This window comes from Salmo salar, chromosome 06, assembly GCF_965601325.2.
Source record: "Salmo salar chromosome 06, fSalSal1, whole genome shotgun sequence".
Taxonomy (NCBI): Eukaryota; Metazoa; Chordata; class Actinopteri; order Salmoniformes; family Salmonidae; genus Salmo; species Salmo salar.
Genome location: NC_138296.1, coordinates 72,731,825 through 72,748,722, shown reverse-complemented (window position 1 = coordinate 72,748,722; position 16,898 = coordinate 72,731,825). Strand labels below are relative to the sequence as shown.

General features: G+C 41.8%; 1 protein-coding gene across 2 annotated transcripts; it reads right to left on the bottom strand.

Annotated features, from left to right (window-relative positions):
* Positions 1 to 44: 44 nt before the first annotated feature.
* LOC106608031 (protein lin-9 homolog) lies at positions 45 to 15,680 on the bottom strand. Of its 2 annotated transcripts, none has more exons than XM_014205684.3 (15): positions 15,593 to 15,680; positions 12,469 to 12,501; positions 10,261 to 10,346; positions 9,818 to 9,922; positions 9,439 to 9,569; positions 9,214 to 9,339; positions 8,774 to 8,931; positions 8,496 to 8,629; positions 8,093 to 8,218; positions 2,254 to 2,355; positions 2,087 to 2,167; positions 1,841 to 1,966; positions 1,348 to 1,530; positions 1,169 to 1,266; positions 45 to 1,003 (listed from the first exon to the last, which is right to left on the bottom strand). In XM_014205684.3, exons 1-15 carry the CDS (start codon positions 15,618 to 15,620, stop codon positions 898 to 900), a joined length of 1,623 nt encoding a protein of 540 aa, XP_014061159.1. In that variant the 5' UTR covers positions 15,621 to 15,680; the 3' UTR covers positions 45 to 897. The 2 variants fall into 2 exon arrangements, with proteins under 2 accessions (XP_014061159.1, XP_014061160.1); XM_014205685.3 differs by having other exon boundaries at positions 9,439 to 9,566.
* Between the last annotated feature and the right edge of the window lie 1,218 nt (positions 15,681 to 16,898).

The following is a 16,898-nucleotide window of genomic DNA, read 5'->3' as shown; positions in this document are numbered from 1 at the left end:
TCCCCCCTCACCGATCCATATCAATTGTCACAAAATCATGACAGTTTTCTTGGCTATATGTTTAATATAAAATGAGAGCAAGGAATATTTACAAATTCCCATATACAGATTTACAAAACAAAATAAAGGTGAACTGGAGAAATTCTGGAAACAAACATTTTTCACCTTAGTATTGTTTGAATTTAGGTTACATGTCGGTCTGATGCTTCAACAATGCCCTATTTGAGGCTGCCAATCAATTTGAGTCAACTGCATCAAAAACCAGAATTCGCATTTTACAAAAATACAAAAATCTCTTCAGTGCACACAATTACAAAAGCCATCTCCGAGTATGTTACAGAAATGTTAACGATAAATCAGAGTACTCAAAGGTATTGTACAAATATCTACAATAAACAATTTTACAAAACATTCTTTAGCCTACCCTGTGCTTACTACCAGTGGAGTAAAGGAACACAAAACATTGACTCACAAAGGGAAGCTCCAAAATCTTGTTTTATCACCAATTCTTAAAAATAAATATGGATTATAATAGGTACTGTTTGGCACATGAGACCATAGAATAAATCTACAACAAAGTGTGTTGTGAATTCTTGCAGTGACCAAAGTCTAGTCTATAGACCAGGGTCGGTTTGACATGACATTTTGTCTGTGTTCATTACAGTAAACAAGTCATATATACAATAAAATCAAACATGTGGATGACAGACAGCTGTGAGAAAAGGATATTTCCCCACAACCTCAGAAACAGCCTACATGTTGAGCCAGATCATTTCAGTGGGGGCTTTTTGTTTGAAAGTCAGGGGAGCCACAAACCGACCTCTTCTTTCACAGTCACTCGAGATAGTGTGCATGTTCCACTTAGTTGATGCTGACCAGGCCGCTCTCTTTGTGTGTTCAGACCGTGTTGGTGTTGTTGGCTGCAAAGGCGTGTAGGTTTCCCAGCTGACTCAGACCACTCTGGATGTGGGCTACGTGAATTTCTACGTTGTTCTGGAAGCAACTGCACAGGCAGGACAGGACAAACATTAAGACCAGGTGAACATGCACCCTGCCATCTTCTATCCCTTCCTTTAAAAGTCTTCCATCACAGTCATCCATCTCCCCTCATAGCGCTAAATAGGATGAAATATTGGGCAGAATGGAAGTGAACTGTAGAGGCACTCACCTGAGGTTGGAGGGGTCTATTGAGCTCTTTATGTCATTCAGAGAGTCAGTGAGTGATTTAAATTCAAAGGAGTTCAGGTCCCCTCCCTCAGCCAGGCACTGGAACAAACAAATACATGCTCAGGCAAACAAATAAATAGAGTTGTGCTGTGATGCTGTGTGAGCACACCATACACTAACCTTGATCTGCAGCAGTAAGGCAGTGAGGCCTGAGATGAGGTGTGTGAGGCTGGCGTTGGAGACGCACTGCTGGTCGTCACGGAGGGTGTTGGTCTGCTGCACCATCTCCTTGGCCTCCTCCTCACAGCGCTGACGCAGCTCTGTGGGCCGGTCCGCAGGAGCCATGCCCTGATCTGGGGCCAGCTGGAGAGGACAGAGGGAAATAGATGCGTCGATTCATATTCTTGTATAAACTGTTCTGGGACCAGCCAAAGGGAAAGATGCTCATTTAAGCTTTGTAAACAAATATGCAATTTATCGGTATAGCATCATTAGACACCCTTCATTGAGATAATCTAAAAACGACTATTGGCGATGATTTGCTCGTCTCATGCCTTCTTGCTAAGTACACTCCTAGGAAGGTAAGGCGATCTGTTACACATCTAGCTGCAAGACAATCAAATATAGCCCCTTTACAGAGAGTAGACCGAAAGATGTGCCAGTGTGTCGTCACCTCGTAGCAAAACTGCTGGACCTCGTGCAGCACCTTGTTCAGGTCCTTATTGAGCTGCTCCAGCTCCAGTACTGTGGTGGCATAACGCTTCTGGAACTCTAGGCCTATAGGCATCGAGCACGACTTCTACAAACACACAACACAATTTAAATGTTAAGTTGTATATATTTACAATTTCTATGACGGAATACACTGTTAGGAACATATTCTGTCATAACACGGTCTTAGTATTTTCTGGGACTCTACCAGTTTTTCAGCTTCTGCGTTCATATCCTTCAAGTGCTTGACGTGTTCTTTCTTGATCATGAGGATCTTGGAGAGCCTCGTCTAGGAGGGAGAGATTCTTAGTGGGACATTTACCTTCACATTATGCTATATTATCCTAGAAGCAGAGCCAAGACAGGAAGACTGACCACTTGGACGAGGAACTTGACAGGGAACCCTCCAAGCGTGTCCCCGTCCGCTCCAGGGAGTTTGTTTTTCCATGGAGACTGGCTGATGAGGGGATCATTGTCCTGTCACAGGAATATGTGTAAATTCCAATGGCAAATAAGCAAAGCAATATTGATTTCAATTAAGAGACAAAAGTCAGTCATAATCATGTTATAGCAGTAGAAGTATATGTACCATTCAAAGTGACCTCAAATAAAACAGTAAAGACATCACCTAACCAGTATCCCAGATTACATCATTCAGAAATGAATGATTAGAAGTGATGAAACTACAGTACCAGTCAAAAGTTGACACCTATTCATTCAAGGGTTTTTCTTTATTTTTACTATTTTCTACATTGTAGAATAATAGTGAAGACATCAAACTATGAAATAACACATATGGAATCATGTAGTAACCAAAAAAAGTATTAAACCATTTTTTTTATTTCACCTTTATTTAAACCAGGTAGGCTAGTTGAGAACAAGTTCTTATTTGCAACTGCAACCTGGCCAAGATAAAGCAAAGCAGTTCGACACAACACAGAGTTACACATGGAATAAACAAACGTACAATCAATAATACAGTAGAAAAGTCTATATACAGCATGTGCAAATGAGGTAGGATAAGAGGTAAGGCATTAAATAGGTCATGGTGGCGAAGTAATTACAATATAGCAATTAAACACTGGAATGGTAGAATGTGCAGAAGATGAATGTGCAAGTAGAGATACTGGGGTGCAAAGGAGCGAGATAAATAAATAAATAAATACAGTATGGGGATGAGGTAGTTGGATGGGCTGTTTACAGATGGGCTGTGTACAGGTGCAGTGATCTGCTCTGACAGCTGGTGCTTAAAGCTAGTGAGGGAGACATGAGTCTCCAGCTTCAGAGATTTTTGCAGTTCATTCCAGTCATTGGCAGCAGAGAACTGGAAGGAAAGACGACCAAAGGAGGAATTGGCCTTGGGGGTGACCAGTGAGATATACCTGCTGGGGCGCGTGCTACGGGTGGGTGCTGCTATGGTGACCAGTGAGTTGAGATAAGGCGGCAGAGACCTAGTAGAGACTTGTAGATAACCTGTAGCCAGTGGGTTTGGTGACGACTATGAAGCGAGGGCCAGCCAACGAGAACGTACAGGTCGCAGTGGTGGGTAGTATATGGGGCTTTGGCGACAAAACGGATGGCACTGTGATAGACTGCGTCCAATTTGTTGAGTAGGGTATTGGAGGCTATTTTGTAAATGACATCACCGAAGTCGAGGATCGGTAGGATGGTCAGTTTTATGAGGGTATGTTTGGCAGCATGAGTAAAGGATGCTTTGTTGCGAAATAGGAAGCCAATTCTAGATTTAACTTTTGATTGGAGATGTTTGATGCGAGTCTGGAAGGAGAGTTTACAGTCTAACCAGACACCTAGGTATTTGTAGTTGTCCACATATTCTAAGTCAGAACCGTCCAGAGTAGTGATGCTGGAAGGGCGGGCAGCGATCGGTTGAAGAGCATGCATTTAGTTTTACTTGCATTTACGAGCAGTTGGAGGCCACGGAAGGAGAGTTGTATGGCATTGAAGCTCATCTAGAGGTTAGTTAACACAGTGTCCAAAGAAGGGCCAGAGGTATACAGAATGATGTCGTCTGCGTAGAGGTGGATCAAAGAATCACCAGCAGCAAGAGCGACATCTTTGATGTCTACAGAGAAGAGTCGGCCCAAGAATTGAACCCTGTGGCACCCCCATAGAGACTGCCAGAGGTCCGGACAATGGGCCCTCCGACTTGACACACTGAACTCTGAGAAGTAATTGGTGAACCAGGCAAGGCAATCATTTGAGAAACCAAGGCGGTTGAGTCTGCCAATAAGAATGTGGTGATTGACAGAGTCGAAAGCCTTGGCCAGGTCGATGAATACGGCTGCACAGTAAGGTATCTTATCGATGGCGGTTATATACTTTAGGACCTTTAGCGTGGCTGAGGTTCACCCATCACCAAATCAAAATATATTTTATATTCTTCAAAGTAGCCACCCTTTTTCTTGATGACTGCTTTGCACTCTCTCAACCAACTTCATGAGGAATGCTTTTCCAACAGTGTTGAAGGTGTTCCCACATATGCTGAGCACTTGTTGGCTGCTTTTCCTTCACTCTGCATTCCAACTCATCTCATTTGGGTTGAGGCTGGGTGATTGTCGAGGCCAGGTCATCTGATGCAGCACTCAATCACCCTCATTCTTGGTTAAATAGACTTGCATTGCCTGGAGGTGTGTTGGGTCATTGTCCTGTTGAAAAACAAATGATAGTCCCACTAAGTGCAAACCAGATGGGATGGCGTATTGCTGCAGAATGCTTTGGAGCCATGCTGGTTAAGTGTGCCTTGAATTCTAAATAGATCACAGTGTCCGCAGCAAAGCACCCCCACACCATAACATCTCCTCCTCCATGCTTTACGGTAGGAAATACACATGCGGAGATCATCCGTTCACCCACACCACGTCTCACGAAGCCATGGTGGTTGGAACCAAAAATGTCAAATTTGGACTCCAGACCCGAGGATAACTTTCTACCCGTCTAATGTAAATTCCTCGTGTTTCTTGGCTGAAGCAAGTATCTTCTTATCGCTGTCCTTCAGTAGTGATTTCTTTGCAGCAATTCCACCATGAAGGCCGCAGTCTCCTCTGAACAGTTGATGTTGAGATGTGTGTTACTTGAACTCTGTGAAGCATTTATTTGGGCTGCAATTTCTGAGGCTGGTAACTAATGAACTTATCCTCTGCAGCAGAGGTAACTCAGGGTCTTCCTTTCCTGTGGCAGTCCTCATGTGAGTCAGTTTTCATCACAGCGCTTGGTTTTTGCTACTGCACTGGAAGAAACTTTCAAAGTTCTTGACAATTTCCGGATTGACTGACCTTCATGTCTTAGAGAAACCACATTCCATCATTACTTTATGCTTATTTGAACTGTTCTTGCCATAATATGGATTTAGTCTTTCACCAAATAGGGCTATCTTATGTATACCACCCCTACCTTGTCACAACAACTGATTGGATCAAACGCATTAAGAAGGGAAGAAATTCCACAAATTAACTTTTAAAAGGCACACCTGTTAATTGAAATGCATTCCAGGTGACAACCTCATTAACAGGGATGCAAACTGGTGAGGGCCCAAAAAGGCAACTTTTTTGTTGTTGTACAGAAACATGCAAAAAAAAGAAAACCTGCATTTCCCCTAACAGGGATTTAACTAATTAAACAACAAAGAATATGATCTACATGATCAGTCTGTGTGTAAAATAAAGTGGTTAACGTGAACCTAACTCACAGCTAATATTTTTTTAAAGAAAGCAATCCAATGTTATTTGTTGCCTAGACTGCAAATGACACTCAAGTCTTGATAAAAAAAAAAAACAATACACTAATATTGCAGTTAGCCATGACAGCCTTTATAATAGAACGCTTGTGACCATACACATCTAAATATTGCACTTGTGAAAAAAACATCTTAAAGTAGAAATAGCATGAACCAGGCATTCTATTTTTGCTCTATTATAGTTGCCACTATAGTAGACGTCGATCAAGTGCACAAGGCTACATGTGTGCAAAAATAACGTTCACCGAGTAAAACATTTAATAATCCCCCCTCACTCACATGTTACTGTCAAGTTCAACACAACAAAAACATATTTGGGCTACAATGCACATTACATTGTACAGTTTCTGCCTTTGGACATTATTCTACAATGTGCCAGAAGAGCACATTGTAGAATAATGGGGGGGTTCTAGCAGGGGGGAGATTTTCGGCACAACGGCAAGGAGTCGTATACCAGTTAATACTATAGGGAATGGTTAGGTTACTAACGTTAGCTAGCTAACGTCACAACATCAGACAAGCTAACGTTAACTGTTTGACCTTATTAGCCAGCTAATTTTCACACCATAAACTCAAATTATGTGATCAGTTAAGTTGGCTAATATTGCTCAACATTTCTCTGGCTAGCCAACGTGAACATCGATCCAGCTACTGTAGCAATGTACTTAAAAATGCTAACACTTGTTCAAAACATGACGTTTTTCCAAGGTCAGTCTCGCAAAAATAAGCAATCTTGCGTTCTAACTACCCGCTATTCAAAGTGCTCTTAACAAATTAAGGGAATCGTTCAAACATTGGCACATTCTAAGATCCGATGATGGTCCGAAAGCACATTACCGATACTTTCCCTTGGACGTGTATTCTCGCGGGGCAGAAACCTCAGAGATCAATTGGTAAACTCTGATTTACCACCCCAAGATATCCCTGCACAACGTCTATTTGCGCCCCTACTGGATGGAAACTATAAGTGTAATGGCTGTGCTCAATGCAATGGCACTTATAAATGTAGATCCTTTAAAACACCCCCAAACAGGGTAACAGATCCCAATCAAAGGTGTCATCACGTGCTCCACTAAGGGAGTTATCTTATAATTTGTCCTTGTGGTAAAAATTGTGGGTAAAAAAACAAGCGCTAATTAGAAGTACGTATCTTGGAGAATCATAGCACCATTAGTTGCAAAAACTCGACTAACCCAGTTACGGCCCACTTTTTGGAAGAAAACCACTCGATTTCGTCTCTACGTTATATTGGCATCGAACATGTCACCCTCCCTAGGAGAGGGGGTGACTGACCTCGACAATTTATTGTTTAAACGAGAGGCTGCTTGGATCTTTAATTTAAAGACCCTTGCTCCCTTCGGTCTTAACGTAGACTTTGATCAGAAGCCATTCTTGTGATTTTGCCATTGTAAATGTTTGTATCTATGATCGTACGGTATCCATTTATGTTTTTTGTATGCTATTTTATATGAGAATTAACCAATGATATCAGGCCACACCCTGCCATGACTACAGACACCTGTGTGTCTTTTGACACTATATAAATGAGTCACCCCACAGTGTTTGTCATTATACCCTGATGAAGACAGCTTGTCTGTCAAAACGCTGGACATAAATATTTTTGCATCTGAGCTCCTAGAGTGTGCGGCTATTTATTTTAAATATTTTTTTTTTTTTAAGTGTTCCACTCCGCTTGCCAGCACCTCACCTCAATAGGTGTGCGTTTCTTTCGCCTCTAAACAATGCTTGTTCTGCCACACTTTCTCCCTCAGCTCAAACTTTCCAAATGCCAGGTGTTTTTCGGTTACAGCGCATGAAGTACCGTTCAGCACCTTCCCACCCCCATCTCGGTGGTCAGGCTTCTTGCCTACCTCTTTGTTATCTTTCAGGGGACACGCTGCTGTAGCTGGTAAATTGCCATTCCACTCTCTGCTCTTTCAGCATGCGCTGATGCTGTAATTAGCACCTTGGTTGTCGAGTCTCTCTTAAGTAGCGTGCTGCATTCTATTGTTATGTGAACGATTGGCTGAACCTTGGATACAGCCAGTATTGCTCCAAAGGCGCATCACTCGTTCTCTTACAGCCAGTAGTGATCCAAAGCATCCCCGCACAAACCTTTCTCATCGGATCTACACAAATCACGTTGGTCACCTATTTTGAGGGGAATTTCACCGAAAGGTGACTAGTTTGCATCCCTGCATGAAGCTAGTTGAGAGAATGCCAAGAGTGTGAAAATCTGTCATCAAGGCAAAGGGTGGCTATTTGAAGAATCTCAAATATATTTTGATTTGTAAATTTTTTGGGGGTTACTACAGTATTCCATATTTATTATTTCATAGTTTTGATGTCTTCACTATTATTCTATAATGTAGAAAATAGTGAAAATAAAGAAAAACCCTGGATTGAGTAGGTGTGTCAAATTTGACTGGTACTGTACAATGTGCACCGTTTCCTTCTTACCATGAGGACTGGTGTGGTGGCGGAGGGGTAGGTCACTCTGGGAGGGGTCATGAAGTTCTGGAAGCGGGAGGGTCTCAGTTTCTGTGCGAAGGTTGAGATGGGCATGGTCTCGTTGGGCTCATTACTCTGGAGGGTGAAAAAACAACAGAATTAAATCAACCATATCGTTGGTAATACAGCAGGAAGTCATTTTTTGGCATTGTCTTTTTCTTGTTCCCTTGTGAATTCCTACTGATAGCGTGTGTGATTGAAGGATTTTTCTAAATGTTTTGTTTTTTAAGTTGATAACAGCACTGCTGGTAATGGACAGACTCCGGTTTCTCTGTGTGTTTGATGTTTGCCGAGGTCAGAATCCCTCATTCTAACATGTCAATGCTGAATGAGTAATGAAGACCAGGCGTACCAGCACTTCGTAATCAGGCACGGTGTGTGTGCCCAGCCCATTCCGGTCAAAGGTCACACGGTAAGTGGCAGCGCCCGTATCCACGGCATCGATCTGCCCAGTGAACAGGCCGTCATGGACTCCCCTAAGACGAGCTGGAACACACAGAATCCATCTAATCTGGAGATTTAAAGGGGACTTTGGGTGCTATGACTACAGGTTTGCTGATAGCTACTTTTAGGGTAGGGGCTGCTGGTATTTAAGAAGTTATTTTGGTTGCCATCACTACAGTGTTTTACCGGTGACTTTGGTTCCTATGACGAGCGGCAGGGGGATCTCGTCGGGGAGGTCTTTGCAGTGTGCCACGTCGAAAAACTTCCTCTGCTGCAGCATACGCATCTTCTGCCTCTTCTGTCTCAGCGCAGTCCGCTCCTCAGCAAAGAACGCAGACGAACACCTAAAGGGGAACATTTAACTAAGTCAATTAGACACAAAAAGTTGGTATACTTGGTGTGCGTGAAAGACAACCAAAGAAGGTTTCTTTAATTAACATTCCAGGATATTTCCCTGAGAATCCATTGTGTCCATAAGATGTGCATCATTGGTGTCTCGAAATAATAAAAAACAAAGGGATATTCATGGGGACAATCTATTCACTTCAAAAGGAAACAAATAAATGCAAACCAGATTTGGAAGGTCAGTCTTTAAAAAGAGAATGTGCTGTAATAATGAACAATACCGTCTGGGTTTCCCCATCAGTCTCCTGATTGTACCCCACTCCACACGGGTCAACTTCCTGGTCTTCAGGTTGGGAAAGGACTCTTTCAGGCACAGGCAGAAGTCATTGTCACCTTCAAATAAAGGTCTGGGTGGAAGAAAAGGTGTCAGAAGTCAAAGGAATTCCACCCTGGGTGGGTGGGTGTGTGTGTGTAAGTTATACAGCTGTCGTGGTAGTGTAGCTTACCCGTCTATGTTAGAATAGAACCACTCGTAGATGCACCATTTGTGTGCTTTAGGAAGTTTGAGAAGGTTTCTCAACCTCAGCCCGATTCTCTGAGACACTTTCTTATCTGGGGTCGTCACATTAGCAAACTTCTGAAAGAAAACAATCAAAACAAATGAACAAGAATGAAGTCACTAAATAGTTTACAAAAGCACATCTGGGTTATCCTGTGCTGTAGTAGTTGATCTATAGGAGGCAATGCTGTCACCTCCTCTGGGTTTAAAGAAGGCTGTGTATTTGCAATGAGGGGATAGGACAACAATGCAGGCCAAAAGCAAGGCATTTATTTTACAGAAGCAACAAAGTTTGCTTTGCCCAGCTGTGTGAGTCAGAGTTATACCTGGGGTACAGAGGTGACCCTCTGGCTCCTTCTAGGGGATCTGGATGGGAGGCGCTGCTCCTCCTCCTCTCTGAACAGTCTGCTCCTCTTGGAGCTCCGTGTGGGCTAGACACAGGGACAGGAGGGTCAGCATATCGGTGAGAATAATGTCAATGCTTTATAAAAATGTTTTTCAATGTGCAGATAGTATTGCTTATGGCACACACCTACCCCATCTATGATGAAACAGGGGCACTGATTTGTTTAGAATACAAATTAAGTGTCAAGGTAGAACTGATTGTGCAAATCAGAACATTGAGGGTTACTTGGACAAACTGCTCATGGGAAGTGCTGATAAGACTAGTGTCCACTTAATTAACAGTGATTGAATCACCAGATAAATCAATAGGAGACCTAGAGTTTCAAAGGATAGATGTGATGAAGGGCTAGATTGGCCATCTCACCGTTTCCATGGACACCAAGGTGTGTCTTCCTCTCGTGTTGTGAGCTTTTGTTTGCTTCTCATTCAAAGTATTTGACAGACTGCCCTCTGGAGATGCACAAAATGTGGCGTTATCAAAAATAGATTAAATCTTACAAATCACCACTGCTCTCTCATTGTCTATTTCACAAAACTCTGAAATGTCTTCCTTTCCTAGTATCCTTACTTTATGACCATACAGGGCTCGAAATTAACGCTTGTCCTCTTTCCCAGGGAAAGTTATTAAATTGTCGGACAAAAACAATGCAATAAGATTGTCCAAATGGACAAGTAAAAAATAAAAATCACGCACATTTAAAAAAAAAAAAAGAAAAGTGGCTACTTCAATCAGAATTGGATCAGTATCCTCTGGATGCAATGTGTTGCATACTGTCCTCCCAATCTCTGCAAATTGCATCGGAGTATAATTACAGGCATGGGTCTTTCAATCATGCAGTCGCGAGATGCGGTTTTGAGATTAAAGCGAGCCACGTGTGCACATTTGTTGATATTCATTGCTAATTAGTGAGTTATTTGCCCAGTTATAGCACATTTTTGGTCAGCAATGAAAATCCTGGTGTGTGCCAGCAGGCAGTTGCCAGAAGAGAGGGAGAGCCATTTGTGCAGCAAGTAAAATAATGACATACAGACTAACTAGATGGCCAATTCAAAACATATTGTATAGTTGGTTCTCACTAGTTAACTATTAGCATGTCATTGTCATTGTCATGTCCGATATCCTAAAATAACTTTCCACCGGCACTCGTGTATATCCGCAAACGGCAGACAGTTGATGAAACCATTGCTTCTTACTCCAGTTGTAAAACTGTCCCTCAAGCGCTGAAAATTGGCTATGATTCTCCTCTATTCAATACTGGCCATGTAATTCTGGCAAAGTATTGTTCGGGGCTTAAAATGCCCCACATTTATTCATAAGTCCTCTCTGGACATCAGTATTTACCTAGCATCCGCTATGGGGATTCCTTAGTAACGTTACTTGTTAGCATTTTGTAAAAATTCTGTTAAGTGACATTTTTGGGTCTTTTTTTTTTACATTTGAAAAAAATATTTTTAAAATAGCACCCCTATGGTATTACTACCATTAATACTGTATATCCCAGGATGGCAACAGGCACAGTATGAAGGTATGGATAGTGCCCAACCCTATTGACAAGTAACTCCTATCCTGTCAAGATCTTTCCTGAACACTGAATATTTTAACCTTACAAATAGATAAACATCTCAGTTCGCTTCCTCGCCCACCATAGCCATTTGATCCCTGGTCCATTGAATGAGGGAATTATTTTATAAAATACATAAAAAGTAATGTTGCAGGGTGGCCAACCATCCTCCAGGAGATTCCGGGAGAGCTACTGGGTGTGCAGGCTTTTACGCCAACCCTGCTCGAAAACACCACATTGTAAAAATGTTTTAAATCAGCTGCTCAACAGGACTTTGATAAGCTGACTGGTGTGTTTGAGTAGGGTTGGAGCCAAAGCCTGCACACCTGGTAGCTCTCCAGATGGAGGGTTGACAGCTTATCAGTGCAGTATCTTATGGGGGGCTCAAGGCCACCTAACCAGGAGATACTGTATTATACATGGGATCAGAGACCAACAGCCTTCCATTGTCAATAATAATGAATGTTATTGTGAAGTGGTTCCTTGTATCATACAACACAATTTTCTGTCACCTTTTTGGCCCATGGTGTAAAGTGTGGTTTCGGACAAGTAAAAAACAAAATCAGTCCTACTTGTCCAAAGGACAAGTGGCTAAAAAAAGTTCATGTCAAGCCCTGCCATAGGTGAAAGGACTGGTTTCCACATTATTGATTTCGCCTATTAACTCTTCTGCAATCAGTAGTCTTACAGGAAAGGAGAGTTAACTACCTAGAACTACATACTTACCACATCAGACAATGACATCAGTGAATAAAGCACATTGATGGTCTAAGACTATAACAATTGACAAGTTAAGAGTTCAAATGGGCTTAGTTCCGAGTCTGACACATCACCTGTGTGTTGCATTTTTAAGCTTGTAAATAGAGACTTTTAAGACTCCTAATCCAATGAGGGACTGACATCTCCAACCTTTTTGGAAAAACACAGTCAACATGGGCATGCAGTATATGTAATACATAGGTTAAATACACAGACAGGGATAATAAATGCAATGTGTTAAGCTACAGTACCTTTCAGACTGACTAGCGCCTCTGCTGAAGAGCCTGCAATCAAGAGAAGAGGGGGAATGATCCTAGACTGACATGGAATTTGTCCTCCACTTAAACTAAATCCTGCATTCCTATTCATCCTTTCTCTCATTTGATGGTGTTCGAGGATTGAGTGACTTTATTCATGATTTTGGATTTACATACTCATGTTTCACTCCTACAGACAGTGAGTCAGGTGGCCATGGCTTGCTATATACAGCAGGAAGACAGGCATCCAGTTACTGTTTGGTTGAACATTATAATGGGCAAAACGAGTGACTTAAGAGACTAAGCGTGTATGGTGGTCAGTGGCAGGTGCACCGGTTCCAGTATCTCAGAAATGGCTGGCCTCCGGGCTTTTCACACACAACAGTGTCTAGGGTTTACCGAGAATGGTGCGACAAACAAAAAACCTCCAGTCAGCGGCAGTCTTGTGGACAAAAACAGCATGTTGATGAGCAAGGTCGAAGGAGAAGGGCAAGAATCTTGCAAGCTAACAGGCGGGCGACAAACAGGCATATAGCGGCGCAGTATGGCATCTCAGAACCGACAACTCACCGGTTCCATTCCTATCAGCTAAAAACTAGAAGCGGCTCAAGTGGGCACATGAGCAACACAATTGAGTGGAAAAACATTGCCTGGTCCAACAAATCCCGTTGAGTCATGATGATGGCAGGATTTGGCGTAAGCAGCATGAGTCCATGGCCCCATCCTAAATGGTGTCGACAGTACAGGCTGGTAGCGATGGTGTAATCGTGTGGGAAAAATTTCTGCCACACGTTAGGTCCCTTGATACCAACTGAGAAACATTTGAAAGTCATACTTTTTAGAATCCATTCCCAGAATAATTCTAGCTGATCTGGAGGCAACGAGGGGTCCAACCCAGTACTAGATGGGTGTTCCCAATAAACCGAACGTACAGTGCCTATGGAAAGTCTAAACCCCTTGTACTTTTAACATTTTGTTCTGTCAGTGCCTAGATTTGGCGATATTTGACTATTCTTCTTTACAATACTGTTCAAGCTCTGTCAAGTTCATTAGGACAGCAATCGAAGTCATGCCACACATTTTCGATTGGATTTAGGTCCGGGCTCTGACTGGGACATTTACCTTTTTATTCCACTATAGCTTTGGCTGTGTACATCAGGTCATTGTGATGTCATGCTGAAAAGGTGAACTTCCATCCCAGTTTCAACTTTCTTGCAGAGGGCAGCAGGTTTTCCCCTCAAGGACTTTTCTGTACATTGCTCGATTCATTTTCCCTTTCATCCTGATAAACGTAACGCTTTGCATTTCAATTGTAGTTTCGTCAGACCACAACACTGACACATGGCTTTTTTTATTTTTATACTTCAAAACAGGATTCAAGGTGGGCTTTCTTGAGTAATGGCTTCCTTCTTGCCACCCCGCACCTCTCTGATTCAGAGGAGTTAGGTTAAATTGTGTTCGACACATTTCAGACTAGGGTATCCCCTTTCCCTTTTACAGACTTTGACCAGTCTTGACCATAAAAGCCTGTAGCTCTTTCAAAGTTGCCTTTGGACTCTTGGCAGCCTCTCTGATCAGTCTCCTACTTGCTCAGTCATCCAGTTTAGAAGGAAAGCCTGATCTAGGTAGGGTCTTGGCGATGCCATACACCTTCTACTTAATACAATCATCTTGACCGTGCTCCAAGGGATATTTTAGGTCTTTTTTATACCTATCCCCTGATCTGTGCCTTTCCACAACTTTGTCCTGGAGTTCTTTTCAAAGCTCATTGGTGCTCATGGTTAAGTTTTTGCTCTGCAATGTCCAACCCAGCAAAGGGAACATACAGGAACTGCTGAATTTATCCTGAAATCATCCTGAAATCACATGAATAACTACAATTTAACACAGGTGGAGGCTAATTAACTTGGTGTGCGATTGTGAAGGTGATTGGTTACACCTGAGCTAATTGAAGATTTATATTAAAAGGGGGTGGACACTTGTTTATGAGTTTGATTTTCTAAAACATTCCAGGATATTTCTCTCACTTGAAAGTTGTCTGGTAGGATGTGTAGATCAATGGGGGTGGAAATGTATTTATTCAGGCTATAATTTAACAAAAGGAGAACATTTTATTTTGAAAGGGGGGGGCAGGGGGGTGTAGGCTTTCTACAAGGACTATATAAGAAAACCCATAGGTCAAATAAAATGTAATATTTGTGAGAATCCAAAATGTGGTGTGTCATAGTGAGGAGGAGATGAGCTCCAGTCAGCAGTCCCCATATAGCCCAGGGGCATCTGTATATGCAAATACTAAAAGTGTTGTGACAAAACAATGCTCATTGGAGAGAATGTAATCTTTATTAACCCAATAACCCAAGGTCAATTATTGAGAAAGGCTACTTTGTTAGACAAAGGTAGTTAGCTAGGTACAAATAGAAAGAATAGCAGGTGGTCTAACCGTTTTCATATTTGAACTCTCTACAATCGATGTTTGTTAAATACCTAGGAAATTGGCAGTTATTGTGGCTAGGACAGTTACCAGAACAATATGACAGCTAGCCAGCAGTATGACCCCTCACATCACCCATTAGAGGGCTGTTCTGTCAGTGTCTTGACAGATAAGACTGCTGAATAGGCGATTTGTTTTGCGATGTTTAAACAGCGAGACACCTATACGAATTATTTATTTTAGGGAACAGTGTTTAATTTATGTAACTCGCTAACAGTTAGCTAAATGTAGCTAAGTAAGTTAGATACAAATACTCAAATCAAGTAAACAAATCTCAGCTAGTTAACGTTAGATTTCTGGGTTGTTAGCTAACGGGCAACAAGCATGCTAACCTTTACTTAGCCATAATGGCAATCGCCTAATTATTTTTAGAGCAGCTAGCTAGCGTACTAATGTGAGCTAACGCTTGTTAGCTCGGTAAGCAGCTAGCTTCCCAAGCTAACTTGCTAACAAGCGTTAGCTCACTAGCTTTTGCGTCTAGAAAACGAGTTTACAAACGCTTCAGGAAAAAAGTGCGACAAGTATTCAGTTAATAACAGTTACACATACAAGGTTCTAAAGTAAACATTTCCTCACATAATTATATTGTTAGTTTAAAAGTGTTGTTAAAATCGTGTTGTTACTTACTCTCGTCTAGCTGGTCCATCTCCGCCATCTTGAATTAGCCGCGCTGCTTTTTTCAAAGACCATATTGTCAAGATGCATTCTGGGACAGTGTGTCTGCAGGGTAATTTTTTATGGACTGAATTTATGTTTACACCTTGATAATAAACAGGTACATTATTATTATTATTATTATTATTATCATGTAAACTGTTTATGGAAAGGGATGCTTAAATTGGGTAGCAATCAAATTCATGCATTTAGTTATCTAAGCCAATGGTAGAGGGTGGGGGTAGGAAACAATACATCCACCATGCTGACCCTCAACACTGGGGCCCTCAGGGGTGCGTGCTTAGTCCCCTCCTGTACTCCCTGTTCACCCACGACTGCGTGGTAGCACATGACTCTAACACTCATTCCACATAGCTATTATGCTGCATGAGGCAAATGCCCAGCCCTGGCCAAATGCTCTGTTTAAATGCAAATACATCTCATATGAGCAATATTTGTTTTTTTCGAATACAAAATATACACTTACTGTATGCAGTTTATCAAAGTTGCACCAGGAAATATGGAATGGTAGAATGGAAATGCGAGGGCAAGATGAGGATGTATCGTAGCCGATGCTGTGTCAAAACAAAGCCTGGTGCAACTTTGCTAAACTGCATACAAGTACATTAAGTTTATCTTTTGTATTTGAAATATTTGTTCTCGCTTATATAAAAGTTACGTTCCAAAAGTTTCCAAAACGGTATCGCAAGTGAGGATTAATAACGTTTCTAAATGTTAAACAGAGCGTCAGATTGTAGTTCACATGGAACCAGCTGTGGACCATACCTTCAGCTGAGAACACAAGAGGGGAACTGGCTGTAAGCCCCCTTGGAGTTCTCGAGAGCTAAACTTAAACATGCTGTCCGAAGGAAAAAAAACTCCATAGATATCCCTGTATAATTAACTTTGACAAGACAATAATACATTAATGAGAGGGCTTCATGAGTTACTGGACCATGCAGAAGCTCATCAACCATAGCTGCGGGAAGTAGGGATGCTTAGGGTGCTGTAGCACCTCCTGAAAAATCACAATAAAAAAATAAAATGTTAAACAATATATATTTTTCGCAAAAGTAGTGCACTGAGCCTTAACTAGTATTGGCCAGTGGTGTAAAGTACTTAAGTAAAAATACTTTAAAGTACTACTTAAGTCGTTTTTTGGGGTATCTGTACATTACTATTTATATTTTGGGCAACATTTACTTCACTACATTCCTAAAAAAAAATAACACACTTTTCACTCCCTACATTTTCCCTGACACCCAGAAGTTACATTTTG

What these genes read in the sequence shown, in the direction of transcription:
- LOC106608031 (XM_014205684.3), bottom strand. Translation starts at nt 15,620, where the DNA reads ATGGCGGAGATGGACCAGCTAGACGAGA. An exon ending in CCTTGGTGTCCATGGAAACG is followed by an intron (nt 9,923 to 10,260) that starts GTGAGATGGCCA and finishes CCCTGTGTCTAG; the next exon opens with CCCACACGGAGCTCCAAGAG. An exon ending in ATAGACCCCTCCAACCTCAG is followed by an intron (nt 1,004 to 1,168) that starts GTGAGTGCCTCT and finishes CTGCCTGTGCAG; the next exon opens with TTGCTTCCAGAACAACGTAG.